This window comes from Pelodiscus sinensis, chromosome 22 (genome assembly GCF_052426305.1).
Source record: "Pelodiscus sinensis isolate ZL-2025 chromosome 22, ASM5242630v1, whole genome shotgun sequence".
In the NCBI taxonomy this organism is placed as follows: domain Eukaryota; kingdom Metazoa; phylum Chordata; order Testudines; family Trionychidae; genus Pelodiscus; species Pelodiscus sinensis.
Genome location: NC_143073.1, coordinates 3,682,605 through 3,696,711, shown reverse-complemented (window position 1 = coordinate 3,696,711; position 14,107 = coordinate 3,682,605). Strand labels below are relative to the sequence as shown.

The window sequence follows — 14,107 nt, the reverse complement described above, 5'->3', positions numbered from 1 at the left end:
GAGAGGAGGCTGTACACGCTGGGGGGTGGGCTGTCTACTCTAGCGGCACTGGGCCCACTCTGTGGAGCATTCACTGGTTGCTGTGTGGGCTGTGGGTGACCCCTACTGGCCTCTCTCTGTAAGCACTGCTGGGGCGAAGGGGTGGGGTTTAAACAGAGGGGTGTGGCTACCTGGGGGGATGCGTGTTGGGTGGTTTTGAGAAGGGACAGGCTTGGCTGGGCAAACATGAAGAGACGGTACTAAATTGCGTGCTGGGCGATTGGGGGCCTGTGTACCCCTGCCCCAAGGGGTCTGAGGCTGCCTGCCCCTTACTCCGATGTCCACATCGAACCCGGGCCGCGCCGTATCTCTGAGAAGCAATAACTCCTCTCTATTCTACTGGCTGGCGGAGTCACATCTGGCTGTGGATGGGGGTGCAGGGTCGGGGGGCCCCCGATGTGCCGTCACAGCAGGGCATGCCCCGGAGCAGGGGCAGAAGGGAGAGGGGTGGGTCTGGATGAGAAGTGGGTGGGATGGTCCCACTCAGACCCACCCACGGCTACGCCCCTGGTGGAGAGCAGTAGCTGTTGAGACTGCACACGGAGACTTAAGAATGGCTGCACTAGGTCAGACCAAAGGTCCATCCAGCCCACAGTGGCCAGTGCCAGACACTCCAGAGGGAGTGAACAGAACAGGGAATCATCCAGTAATCCCTCCCTTGTCACCCATTCCCAGCCTCTGACAAACAGAGGCCAGGGACATGATTCCTGCCCAGCCTGGCTAATAAACTAGCCAAGAGTGTGAGGCCGGAAGTGTAGAATACCACGAAACTGAACCTGCTAGGAGAATTATAGCTAGAATGTGATCAAACACTGGGCCCACCCTCCCTAAAGTGCCATGTGCGATGACATGCCCACAAGGGGTCCCCTGCCTTGTGTCTCAGTAGAAAGTTTATGTCTTTGTTAACCCTTCCCATGTATGGACAATCAATTTCTCTGCTTCACATCCTCCTCAGTGCCACTACTAGGGTTGCCAGGTGTCCAGTATTTGCGCTTTTTTCCAGTAAAAAAAAATCAGAGAATACAGGACATGTGTAATGTCCGGTATTCTCTGATTTTTCCGACTGTGCACCGGATGGAAGCCTAGCGTGGGCTGGGGGAGCAGCTGGAAGGCGGGGCCACTATTGGCGCTAGGAGCCTGTGATTGCGCAGAAGCCTGGCGGGTCCCAGCCACTCTCCCTGCCCCCGCCAGGCTTCTGAGCAATCACAGGCTCCCAGCGCCGATAGCGGCCCTGCCTCCCAGCCTGGGAGTCCCAGCTGGGAGGCGGGGTTGCGATCGCTGCTCTGGGTGCCCCAGAACGGGGAGGGGCTTATTATCCCGTGTTCCTTTTTTTTTTTTTTTGCTTGGCCAAAAAATACCACGTGTCCGGTATTTCTTGGGAGACCATCTGGCAACCCTGGCCATTACCTGTTGCCTACCAAGCTCTGGAAGCCTGGCTGGTAGCTGCAGAGAGAAGAAAGCAATCTAACGGTGTGTTTCCCTAGGCTCCCAGTCCCCCCAAAGAAAGAAATCCTGCCATCGAGACCAGCAGCTCAGCCCCAACAATGGAAACAATAATGAAAGCGTTCATGTGGACGGGGCTCCCGGTGGCTTGTGGTGATTCAAACACCGACCTCTTTCTCTGTGCTCAGAGCAGGCCCCAGGTGTTTCTAAAAACACAATGCATCGTCTAAGTGGACGATATCCCATTTAGTTTATCAATGACCATTTATTTGCAATGTCTAAGGAATAATCTCGTCTAATCTGGAGGAAATTGTATTGGCTAGTCTGACATTTCTCAGGAGGGTGACGACAAGGGTTGCCAGATGGTTTAACCAGAAATAATGAACACTTCCCACCCACTCACCTCCAAAAAAAGGACCTCAAGAGTTGTTAAGAAAATAAAAAAACCAGCGTGGCTGTTTAACCCTTTAAGAAACACTTTTGAGGCTTTTTGACCCTAACAGGTTGCCGGCGGCTGTTCACCATCTTGTCCCCCTGCTCTGGGCCGGACAGGTCCCCTGTGGAATCAGGTAAGCACCCAGGATTTTTGCCTCCTGGCTGGGAAAAAATCAGAAAATACCGGACATTTTAGGTGTCCAGTATTTTCTGAATTTTTTTTTACCAGACAGGAGGTGAAAATACGGGCTGTCCGGGTTAATACCGGACACCTGGCAACCCTAGTGACCCATGCACAAGGCTGCCAGATTCCGCTGTTTTTTGTCTGTGTAGTTTTTTTCCCACCAGTATTCCAAAAGGGATACACTCTTAAAGCAAAGGCAGGGGAAGTGCTGGTTGCGCACGACATTGTGAGAGCCGTGCGCTCCCTCGGCAGCCAGTCAGCGCCGCTACAGTTCAATCGGCGCACTCACAAATTCTAAGTACGCAAGCTCAGTGAGCAAAACGACCGGATCTGGGAGACCCCCTTGGTTACCACAATCTTGCAGCCCACTGAGATGAAGAACACCAGCCATGCGGCCGACCCACTAGCTTAGGTTGCCTCTCAGTGTTCTAGGGTGTTTGCATATACTGCAACAAAGGGTAGGAATAAATGGTCAGTTTTCAGAGTGGGGTCCCCCAAGGGTCTATCCTGGGACCAATCCTACTCAGCTTATATATAAATGATCTGGAGAAAGGGGTAAACAGTGAGGTGGTAACATTTGCAGATGATACTAAACTGCTGAAAGACAGTTGAGACCAAAGCAGACTGTGAAGAGCTAAAGATCTCACCAAACTAAGTGATTGGGCAACAAAATGGCAAATGAAATGTAATGCTGATAAACGTAAAGTAATGTACATTGGAAAACATAATCCCAACTATATATGCAATATGATGGGGACTCATTTAGCTACAACTACTCAAGAGAAAGATCTTGGAGTTATTGTGAAGAGTTCTCTGAAAACGTCCATTCAGTGCACAGCAGCAGTGAAAAAAGCAAACAGAATGTTAGGAATCATTAAAAAAGGGGATAGAGAATAAGTCAGAGAACATCTTATTGCCTCTATATAAATCCACGGTACGCCCACATCTTGAATACTGCGTACAGATGTGGTCACCTCATTTAAAAAAAGTTATATTGGCATTGGAAAAGATTCAAAAAAGGGCAACAAAAATGATGAGGGGTTTGGAACAGGTCCCATATTAGGAGAGATTAAAAAGACTTTTCACCTTAGAAAAGAGGAGACTAAGGGGGGATATGATAGAGGTCTATAAAATCATGACTTGCATGGAAAAAGAGGGATCATGTGATGATTCTCTGTTGGGTTCACTCTCCTGGGGCATCTGGCATTGGCCACTGTGGGCAGACAGGACACTGGGCTAGATGGACCTTTGGTCTGACCCGGTATGGCCATTCTTACGATTCAAACTGGATTTTTGCAGAGATTTGGACAACGAGAGAGCTTTCAGTATAAAAGCTGAGCTTGAACTGATAGAGGGCTTCCTTTTGATTGGACAAACAGAAAGGATCCACTTGTGGAAGGTCTGGAGGGCCCTGAGCTCACATAAGGATGCTGGATGAACTCTGGTAAGCTTTTAGCATGCAGTGAGGGGATGTACCAACCCCGCCATGGGGCTGCAGGGGTTAAGCCTGGCCACTTGGCTGAGAAGCCCCGCCCCGAAAGCGCTGCTGGGCATGCTCCAGCTGGAAGCCAGCTATAAAGGCCTGTGGAGCAGTTCAGTCTGGGCTGACAGCTGGCAAGAAAGGAGGTGCTACTGGAGCTCCTGAAGGAGAAGCGCCAGGGTACCCCTATGTAGTCGCCAGTCAGCAGGGAACCGCAGCAGAAGCTGCTGGGATGGAGGAAAGAGATGGAGCGGACAACGCTGGGGAGACGGACAGGAAGTAGCCCAGGGTGGGGAGTTGTATCCTGGGTGCTCAGTGTGTTTCGGCGGGTGACAGCTGGACACCAGGGATCTGACTGAGCATGTCAGGGAGTAGCCTACAGAGCGGAGCGCGGAAATGTCGCTACCTTGATCTGTGACGCTAATAAAGTTAGTTTATATTCAGGGTTGTGAAAAAAACCAGCCATTTTTGTTACAGATATAAAAGAAAACTCCAAATGGCCTGACCAGAAGATCTTCCACCTAACTATAATTCATTATTGACATCTTGGGGATCTCATGAAGTTAATTTTGGAAGCTTCAGGGGGTAGCCGAGTTAGTCTGCACAGGATAAACTTAAAAAACAACCAATTTTGTTCTTCAGAAATGCAAATCCAGTGATTAATTACATGTGTGAGCATCTAGCAGCCAGGCCAATGCCTTCCGGCTTGCAAAACTTACCTTCTTGGCACGGTGATAAAGACGACGTGTATGAGGACACTAAAGCTGTCTGCTTTCCATCTTACAAACATAAATGGAAGGAAGAACCTGAACAAAGACCTAGATGCTACTCAAGTAAATAATGGACAGAACAAATGCTTGGGCTGCAAGCTCAGACAGACATCAACGGGAAAAGTGTAAATCAGGAACAGAAAGAGCTTGACAGGGAAAGCTCCGAACAAGAGAGAGTTTTGGTCATAGAAACAGTCTGGGAAAAGCAGCGGCGGCGGCAATGTTAGTCGTTTTCTTCTGATATGTGAGGCACGGAAAAATCAATATTTTAAATGGGGTGACTCTAAATGCTATTGAACAAGGAGCAATATAAAAAGCCCTCCTGGTTCCCTGGAGCCTCATCTCGGGTTTTTCTCGGCCTCTCTATAGTCCTGTCTATATTGGAGAGATGTTCCAAACATTTCCCAACATAGCTGACAATGGTTCAGCTCCACTGAGGTTACCAGTTTTAGGAGCCTTAGGATCACGCCCACCAACGGGGGACAAGGAGACGCCCCCGGGGCACAGTGATTCAAAAGAGCTTAGGGCTCCTGGGCCTGCGTCCTTTAAATCGCCACTGGAGTCTTGCGGGGCTCGCTCTGGGTGGCTCTAAGTTAGCAAGTTTTTCCTAATGCCCAACCTAAACCTTCCTTGCTGCAATTTAAGCCCATTGCTACTTGTCCTGTCGTCAGAGGTCAAGGAGAACAATTTCTCCCTCCTCTCTGAAATACTCCTTTAGGTACTTGAAAGCTGCTATGATGTCCCTCTCGGTCTTCTTTTTTCCAAAATAAACAAACCCAGTTCTTTCAGTCTTCCTTCATAGCTCATGTTCTCTAGACCTTTCATCATTTTTGTTGCTCTTCTCTGGACCGTCACCAATTTCTCCACATCTTTCTTGAAATGGGAGTATTGTGCCTAGAATTGGACACAATACTCCAACTCAGGCCTAATCAGTGCAGAGTAGAGTGAAAGAATGACTTCTCGGGTCTTGCTCACAACACTTATATTAATGCCTCGCAGAATCATGTTGGCTTTTTTTGCACCAATGTTGCACTGTTGGCTCATATTTAGCTTATGGTCCACTATGACCCCTATATCCCTTTTTGCCATACTCCTTCGTAGACAGTCACTTCCCATTTTGTATGTGTGTAGTGGATTGTTCCTTCCTAAGTGGAGCATTTTGCATTTGTCTTTCTTAAACTTCATCTTATTTACCTCAATCCATGTCTCCATTTTATCCAGATTATTTTGAATTATGACTCTATCCTCCAAAACACTTGCAACCCCTTCCAGTTTGGTATAATCTGCAAACTTAATGAGCATATTCTCCATGCTGTCATCTAAATTGTTGATGAAGATATTGAACAGAACCCGTCCCAAAACAGACCCCTGTGGAGCCCCACTTGTTACACCCTTCCAGCATGACTGTGAACCTACTGGGTCAGACCAAAGGCAGCCCTACTGGGTCAGACCAAAGGCCCATCTATCCCATAGTGCTGTTGTAGCGCTAACTTCTGGGAGGGTTTTCCAAGGTAAGAACATCTCTGTGCATCCGTGAAGCACACAGTCAACCTGTGGAACTCCTTGCCAGAGAATGTTGTGAAGGCTACAACTTTAACAGGGTTCAAAAAAAGAGGTAGACAAGTTCCTGAGGTTAGATCCATCAATGGTTATTAGCCAGCATGGGTAGGAATGGTGTCCCTAGCTTCTGTTTGTCTGGAAATGGATGATAGGAGAAGGATCGCATGATGATTACCTGTTGTGTTCCCTCCCTCTGGGGCATCAGTGGACAGGACAATGGGATAGATGGGCCTTTGGTCTGACCCAGTAGGGCTGTTCTTATGTTCTTAGGAAGAAAATGGCTAGAGAGAACTTAAACTACTGAAGGTGAAACCAAGCATCTATTTTTAGAAGATGGGGGAAGGGGAGTTATCCGAAGAGATCATCTGACCTGCTTCAGATTCCCCCCCTCGCTGTTCGTCACAGTTTCCTGTTTCCCCATCATATCAAATGATTGATTGGGGGAAAGCCTTGAAGCCCATCTTTTCTCCTCCCTGACTTACAACACTTCCAAGCGACCTGCATAAATTGCTTCCGTAATAGCATTACATACCAGAAATCACCCTGATCACAGACAGAGATGGGCAGCAGAAACTTGCACAGCACTGACTTTCCATCTCCACCACCCAAGGCAGCTGCACCCAATTTTTTAACAAGGCCACTTTGACAGTGGCCAGTGGGGAAAGTATGGATCCCTTTTCTCATCTTTAAATGCTCTTTCATCTTGACTGCAGCAGTTTAACACCAGTGAGATGAGTGAAAACCATGAAATCTCTCAGGATACCAGTATCTGTATCCTCTTCACTGATTTGTCCTTGTTGTTGGAAAAAAAATCGTCATCATGGACTGCGACTGAAACTCAACTTCCCAAGGGTAACTGACTCAAGTGATGATAAATTGGCCTCGGGTCCCATGAGCTGTGATGAGAATAACTAGAGCAAACAGTGTTCATAGATGACATTTACAGTTCAGTAGACATGTCTTCGGCTGTTTTCATTTCTAATGCCCCCTTTCCCTCCACAGAAGCTAGACTCTGCTTTTGACATCAGATTTTGTACTGGTCTTCTCATCCTCTTTGAAGAGAGACAAATAATCCTTCACAGACTCTATATGAATCAGTACAGTTAAACCCCTGGTAGATCATACAAGTTACATGGCAAATGTAAAGAAGCAGCTGACAAATGCTGTAATCCCTTTCCCTGGTCATTCTGATCTCCCAGTACTGTAGAATCCTTCAAAAACAGCAGAAAAAGCCACCTGCAAGTTTTCAAACAAAAACCACACCCCCAGCTCTGAGATGGACACCGGAATTTAAAAGACTCAGTTGAAAAGGCTATTTTGTTTTGTGTTGTTTTAGAAAGGTTTTAGACTCTATCTAAATCTTATAATCAAACTGCCACCGTCAATAAAAACACACTCTGGCCAAAATAAAAGATTATACTGTCTGATAAAGACAGCGAAATATATAGGAGCCCCTTACCGACTATGGACATAAAGGCTAAGTTTACACTGCCTATTTTTTCAGCAGAAGATATGCAAATTGCGCTCTCATTTGCATATCTTCTGCTGATCCTTTTTGCAAAAGAGGTTTTGCTGCTAAAAAGCCCCGTGTAGACGGGGCCATTTGTCAGAAAAAAACCTTTTTTGCAAGATCCTGTAAACCTCGATTTTTGAGGGAGAGACAGTCTGGTAACTCCTATATGGACCTAACCAGATTGTCTCCACACACTGGTCCATCTAGACCAGTCTCCAAGGGTGCATCTACACTGCACCCTTAGTGCGAAATAAGCTGCGCAATTTGAGCTACGCAAATTGTGTAGCTTATTTTGAGTGTATTTCGAAATAGCTTATTTTGTAATTAAAAAACCGCTATTGTGACATGTCCCTTAATCCTCGTGGAATGAGGTTTACAGGGACGTCAGAACATCGTGCCCGTTATTTCGAAAGATATTTCGAAGTAATGGGTGTGCTGTCAAGATGTGGGATAGCTATTTCAGGATACTGGAAGTATCCTGAAATAACGCCGCAGTGTAGATGTATCCTAACAGAGGACTGTACCAATAGCTCCAGGAGACTAAGAAGTCTAAGAAATCCTTCAGAAGACAACTATAGATCAGCCTGCCTGTTGGAAAGGCTGCTACTTATCCCCCATTAATTAGAGGTTAATTTAAGCTCTGAAACATAGCCTTTCAAATCTTGCTGTTCCAACCCTGGCTGCTTTTGTTATCCATATAAATATACAATCTGACTGTAAATCCTAATAATTTCTGGGGTGTATGTGAAGGCAAATAGAGGGAGGAATACTTTCTCCTTTCCCCGACTGGGGACCTGTTGAAGTTTACAAAAACTGGGAATCATTCCAGTATGCTTTTTAAGATGTGCAGCGATTTATTTCTGCTCCTCCAGCCCTCTGGTAGTTTCAGGAGTGGAAAGAGAAGTTGGTGGCACTGGAAACGGCAATAAAAGTGCCTGATCTGCATGGCATGTGTCTAAGGACATGCAGGTTGCAGGATGTTTAAACTACCAGATTCCTCTACTCTGTACGTTAGGAAGTGCGAGGGAAGGTCACACACGCATGGGGGAGCTTAGAAGATCCGCATCTTATTAATGCCCCTATCCTACTCATTCTCTAGCTGTGGCGCCAGGAACTCCTGGAAAGTTACCCACCATGAAACAGCAAATACATGGTGCTTGAGCGCCCAAAACAAGATGGCTTGTGAGGATGCACTGCTGCCTATTGATCACTGGTGCCGTGACAGTGGTGTAAGTTGCAACAGCACAGCTCTCTGGTGAGTAAGCGCCAAAGGAAAGGTGTTATTCTGATTAATCACTCCTGCAAAAAACCAGCTGGGGACTCTGCATGCTGAGGCACTAGGAGTTCTTATCCAGGCTGATTCCCGACAGTCTTCCCTATCTGCTGATGAGCAGTATGTTCCAACTGCTCCTAACCAATTGCTCCTAACCAATCTTTTTCCTTACTCCCACTGTCCTTTATGCTTTGCGCTTTCCTTCCCTCCCCAGTTCCTCCATCATTCCTCCCTTCAGTGTCCATAATCCTTTCTTTCATCCTTCCAATCCACCTAAGTAAACATCCATTAGTGGCCGATACTGTAAGCAAGGGAAGGCACAGCCTTTCCAAAACTGCCTACACGCCTAGCCGCACAACAGCCTGGCTCCCTGGCCATTGGCAACCCTGGCCCTCCAGGTGGCCAAGAAGGATCGAGCTGGGGTGGGCAGGGCTTGGCTCCAGGGGTGTGGCCTTGGATGGAAGGGGTGGGACTGGGGCTCGTTTTCCCCAGCTGGGCCTTCACCCCCCACCCCTGAGAGCACCACTTACTGAATAAGTGAATAAACGAATCAAAACCAAAAGTCCCCAGCCAAACGGGGGGTGAGGAGAGCCAGGAACTAACAGACCATCCCATTGTTCACTGTCCTTGTCTGTTACATGCCTCTTCTCCTTCTGTCTGCTTAAATTTCAACCTCTTCGGAGCAGGGAATTCCTCTTAGGGATTTGTATACAGCCCAACACAATGGCCTCCAGGCTTGTTGGAGCCAGTAGGGGCAATCATAACACAAAATAATACAACATAATATGCTATTCATTCTCTCAGTGTACCACTGGCTCCAAACTGCAGCACAGGTTTTATGCTGGTGTGACACCCCTGATTTCAATGGAGTTACATAGGCATGCAAATGCAGACTCGGGGCTCAGGTGTGCATGATGCAAATGGCTTTTCCTCTTTGGAGTACTTACTCGAGGGCAGGCCACCTTAGCCTTTAAAACCAGATGAAAATCATGGACATTGACACAGATTCCCAAAGGTAATTGGGCTCCTAAATTTCCATTGATTTCAGTGGAAGTTGGGCAGCCATATACTTCCTTTCTGAATCTCAGTCATTCAAACTAACTAGGCCACGCCTGCTCTGTCAAGCAGTCAGTTATTCTTAAACAGGACTTTCTGGGATTCTCACCGTGTATTCATTCCCAGGAGGCTCTTACATATGGTTGACTGTTTCTAAGTTTCCTACATCATTTAGTTTAGCTTTTTTTATGTGTTCTCTGCAAGTAAAAAAAAGAAGAAGCGGGAAGGATGATTGTTTCAGGCAAAGGGGCTGAGATGTGTGTGAATGAAAAGATCAAGTGCATTGAGACATTCTGCACAAGTGTACAGTTGTATGGTAGAAGGCCAAGGGCACTCTCTAGGTCTTAAAGATTGTAATTAACTTGCCCACAGCAATGCTAACTAGAATTAGTATTCATGGAAGTGTTTAGGCAGTGTCTGCACATACCAGTTTAACTGAAAGTTGAATTTTAAATGTATTTAGTTAAACCAACATAAACCCTTTTGTGCATAATATTAAGGGCATAGACAAATTTCTTACTGATATTATCTAAACAGGTTCAAGACACTTTTAAACTGTGTTAAGAATGCCAATAAGATTTCGCATCAGTTAAACTTCATGGATTTGCGAACACATCTTTAGTTAAACTAGTCCATGTTTGTACATAGACAAGTCCTTGGAATAACGGCACAAAGAATTAGTTAGATGTCCCTGATGCAGAATGCTGAACTTTGGTAATGCACAACATAGGAAAGATTACTGGGAACCAAACTGTTTAACATTTGGTCTATTTGTCTTCAAAATATATTCTCTCATTCATCATGTTTCTCTAACAATTCTTATGGCACTCTTATGAAGATGCTATCAAAGCGTGATAATATATTTTATGGAATCAAGGAGCTTTACAAGAATGAAGACAAAATCCCTGCCCCAAACATCTTATTCACTAAACATAACGTTTAATTCTTACTGAATAAAACTGCAAATTGTCTAATAATCACTATATGCAGTGTCACTGTAGCCATGTGCCTCCCAGGATACTAAAGACATAAGAGATGAGGTAATATCTTTTATTGGACCAATTTCTTTTGAGGGAGACAAGCTTTTGGGCTTACATAGAGCTTTTTTTCAGGCCTGGAAAATTTAAGAGTATCACATATAAGGTGAAACAGATTGTTAAGCATCTGTTCCGACTTACACTCTGAGTAAATGTCCCAAACCAAAAGAGCTCTGTGTAACCCTGAAAGCTTGGCTCTCTAATCAAAGAAGTTGGTCCAGATAAAGCTATTCTTGCCTACCGTGTCTTTAATATTCTGGGACCCACATGGCTCCAGTGACACTGTGCACAATGATTATTAAATAGTTTGCAACTGTATACATCCAGAATTAAACATTATGTTTAATCAATAAGCCATTTGGGGCAAGGACTTTATCTCCATCCGTGTTGTAAAGCTCCCGGTACTCCGTTGGCACCAAACCAGCACTAATTTAAAATAAGGGCCCCACATCAGTGAAAATTTCACTCTGTAAATATTTAACTTGCTTCAAAGGCAGAGCTCCTCACTTTTAATTTGCTGTGGTTTTAATAATAATTGGGGACTTCCTTAGTGATGTTGCAATAGCATACCAATTACCAGTGCTGGGACTACTAGCATGCAGCACCCCACATGCCACAGCGCCTGGCCCAGGTTGTAAATATGACGAGACACAGCGTGTGCTGACTATAATAAGTGACGTGCGTGTGCATGGCAGAGTTTTATATAACAGCTGCGAACGAAAAGGAAATGCAGCAACCATTTTTTAACCGTGAGGCCTCATTCAAGAGTGGCCTAAAGGCAGAGATGGAGATTTAGAAGAAAGGGGGGAGCAGGTTCCCTTCCTGAGAGAAACCCATATCACCTGTTTTCACCCCACCTCCCGTCATTTGCTATGTGGGCAAGTTCCATGGCCTTAAATAATGGCTCACGTTACTTTTCTATTTAAAATGCTGTTCCTTAGAAAAGTCAGGAGAAGCATTTTTGTTGGTGCCTGTTACTCAGCATATGGTACAATGGGCACCGGACGATAACACTGAGCAGCTTCTTACAACTTAATATGTCCCTGTCCCCAGGCAGGGCCCCCCTTCCCAGCTCCAGGCATTGCTCCAGACCCCCCTGCCCCAGTTAATGGACTGATCTGAGCAGAAGCTATTGCAGCCTAATGAGAGACAGGGTGGGGGGTAGCCACAGCCCTGTGAGGAGGAGGAGGAAGGGGGGGATGTGCCATGGGGAGGGGTGCTCTTCAGTTCTGGGGACACTGCTTAGACTCCCCCAGATTCCAGGTGCAGCGATCACCAAAGTGCCATCCAGTTCGCTGCCTCTGTGTGTGGGGCCAGGAGTGGTGCGGCTGCACAGCCCCCTCGGAGCCTCCCCCCCCGGGGAGCCGGGAACAAAGGCTCCAGCCAGAGGCCGGGGCGCTGCCTGGCCCGGAATAGACATCACGTCATCCCGCTCAAAGCCATTAGGCAGCCGCGGCTGGTGGCTGCGCTGCAGCCCGGCTCCCTGCACCTGCTCCCCGCAGCCCGCGGGGACGGAGACCAGGCCACGGGCAGCACCAGCTCCAGGCCTGTTTCTCTCCCTCGCAGCCTGAGGTGCGCCTCAAGCCAGAAGGAGACCCTACCCCCCCACCCATAGGGAGCCCCCCGACGGTGCTTCGTCCGCCCAGGCCTGGGGGAACCTTCCCCCTGCACCCCCACCAGCTAGAGGGAGCCCCCTGACTATGCTCGGCCCACCCAGGCTGAGGGGACCCTGCCTCCTATGCCCCCTAGCCAGAGGGAGCCCCCCAACTGCACTCTGCCCGCCCAGACTGGGGCCCTTCGGCCCTGCAATGCACCCAGACAGCGAGTGATGAGAGCTCAGCCCTGCACCCGTCCCTGGGAGGGCAACAGGGCCTTCTCCCTCCTCTGCCCACATTCCGCGCTTGTTCTCGGGGTCCAGCCGGGCGTTCTGCTGCACCCCAGCCCCTTGCCTCCATCCAGGCGAGTCCCTGGCACCGAGCCAATGTGCCAGGACAGGGAGGGGACACTGCTTGGGTCGGAGGGGGCAGGTTAAGTCCTAGGCGGGGGAGGTTGTTAGGCTGGGTACGGCCTGGTCTGCAGCATGGGCCAAGGATGGGGGGGGGCACGGCCCAATCGCCGTTGGTGGGGAGGGGATGGCGCGGGGCACAGCCCGGGGTGCAGGGGAAGGTCTCTTGGTCTCAAGGGGAGGCCGGTCCCCATGGGGGGCGCTGGGTGAGCACGACCCAGTTGATGGGGGGGGGACCGCTGGGCACTGCACAGCTTCGATCCGGGGGAGCTTCTGGGCAGGGCCGGGTGCGGGGGAGGCGCTGGGTACGGCTCGGTCCAGGCAGGGATTGCTCTGGGCACGGCCCGACCCGGGGGGAGGGGGCGATGGGCACGGCCCGGTCCCGGGGGGGCACAGCTCGGCCCCGGGGAGGGGGGGGCGCTGTTCACGGACCGGCCCCCGGGCAGGGCCCGGTGACCGAGCTCCACTCACCGAAGCCGGGGCGCACGCTGGCGATCTCGGCCATGGTGCCGCGGGGCGCGGGCTCCGCCGGGCCCAGCCTCCGCCCTGAGGATGCTCCGAGCCTGGGATGCAGAAGCTGCCGACTGGCTCGGAGACAGCGCAGGCCCCGCCCACAGCGCGCGATCCGGGGATCAGGCCCCGCCCCCTCCGATGTCAGCCGAAGGGGGGGCCACGCCCGAGCGACGGGGGGCGGCAGGGACACAGGTTGTGCCAGTCCCACGCTGGGTGTGCAGCTGGGGGCTTGGCAGTGGGCGTGGGACCCTCCCCACGAGAGGCGGGGGGGTGTTTATACACTGCAGTGGGACGCGGGGGAGGTAGGGCAATGACCCATCCTATGCAATAAATGGGCATCAATAGCCAGTGGGGGATTGAGAGTCAGTAGGGCCCTATAAGAAAAAGAACAATTATCTTCTCTCTCCCCCCTGTTGTTTATTCTTTTTTTGTTCACTCCTCCTGTATTATAACAGGAAGTCATGTTTTTACATGATGCTAATGTGAACATGTGTAATTACAGAAAGCATGGATGCCACGCGAATAGAAAAATACAAGTTAAGTCCCTCTAAAGAAACTTATTAATTTGAAAAATATATACTTAAATATACAAAATATGTATTTAAATAGCTTTTTTCTACACTGTTTCTTTGCAAAATATTGCTTAGGATGACTTGTCCAATATTCCTAACTCAGTATATTTCACAAATAATTTTTAACTTGTTTCAATACAGAAACAGAATGCACACCATTTATGACAAGTATTGTTAACAATATTTCCAGAATGGTTTCTACATCTGGAAAGATTGTCTGTAACCCA

The 14,107-nt window shown here is 48.5% G+C and overlaps 1 protein-coding gene across 2 annotated transcripts in view; it reads right to left on the bottom strand.

Annotated features, from left to right (window-relative positions):
• The window catches only part of SYT11 (synaptotagmin 11), a 37,663-nt gene extending 24,238 nt beyond the window's left edge, over positions 1–13,425 (bottom strand). For both annotated transcript variants that reach the window (XM_089772383.1, XM_075908316.2), the window contains exon 1: positions 13,267–13,425. In XM_089772383.1, coding sequence (XP_089628509.1) covers positions 13,267–13,300 — 34 coding nt within the window. In that variant the 5' untranslated portion in view covers positions 13,301–13,425. The remainder of the gene's footprint in view (positions 1–13,266) is intronic.
• Between the last annotated feature and the right edge of the window lie 682 nt (positions 13,426–14,107).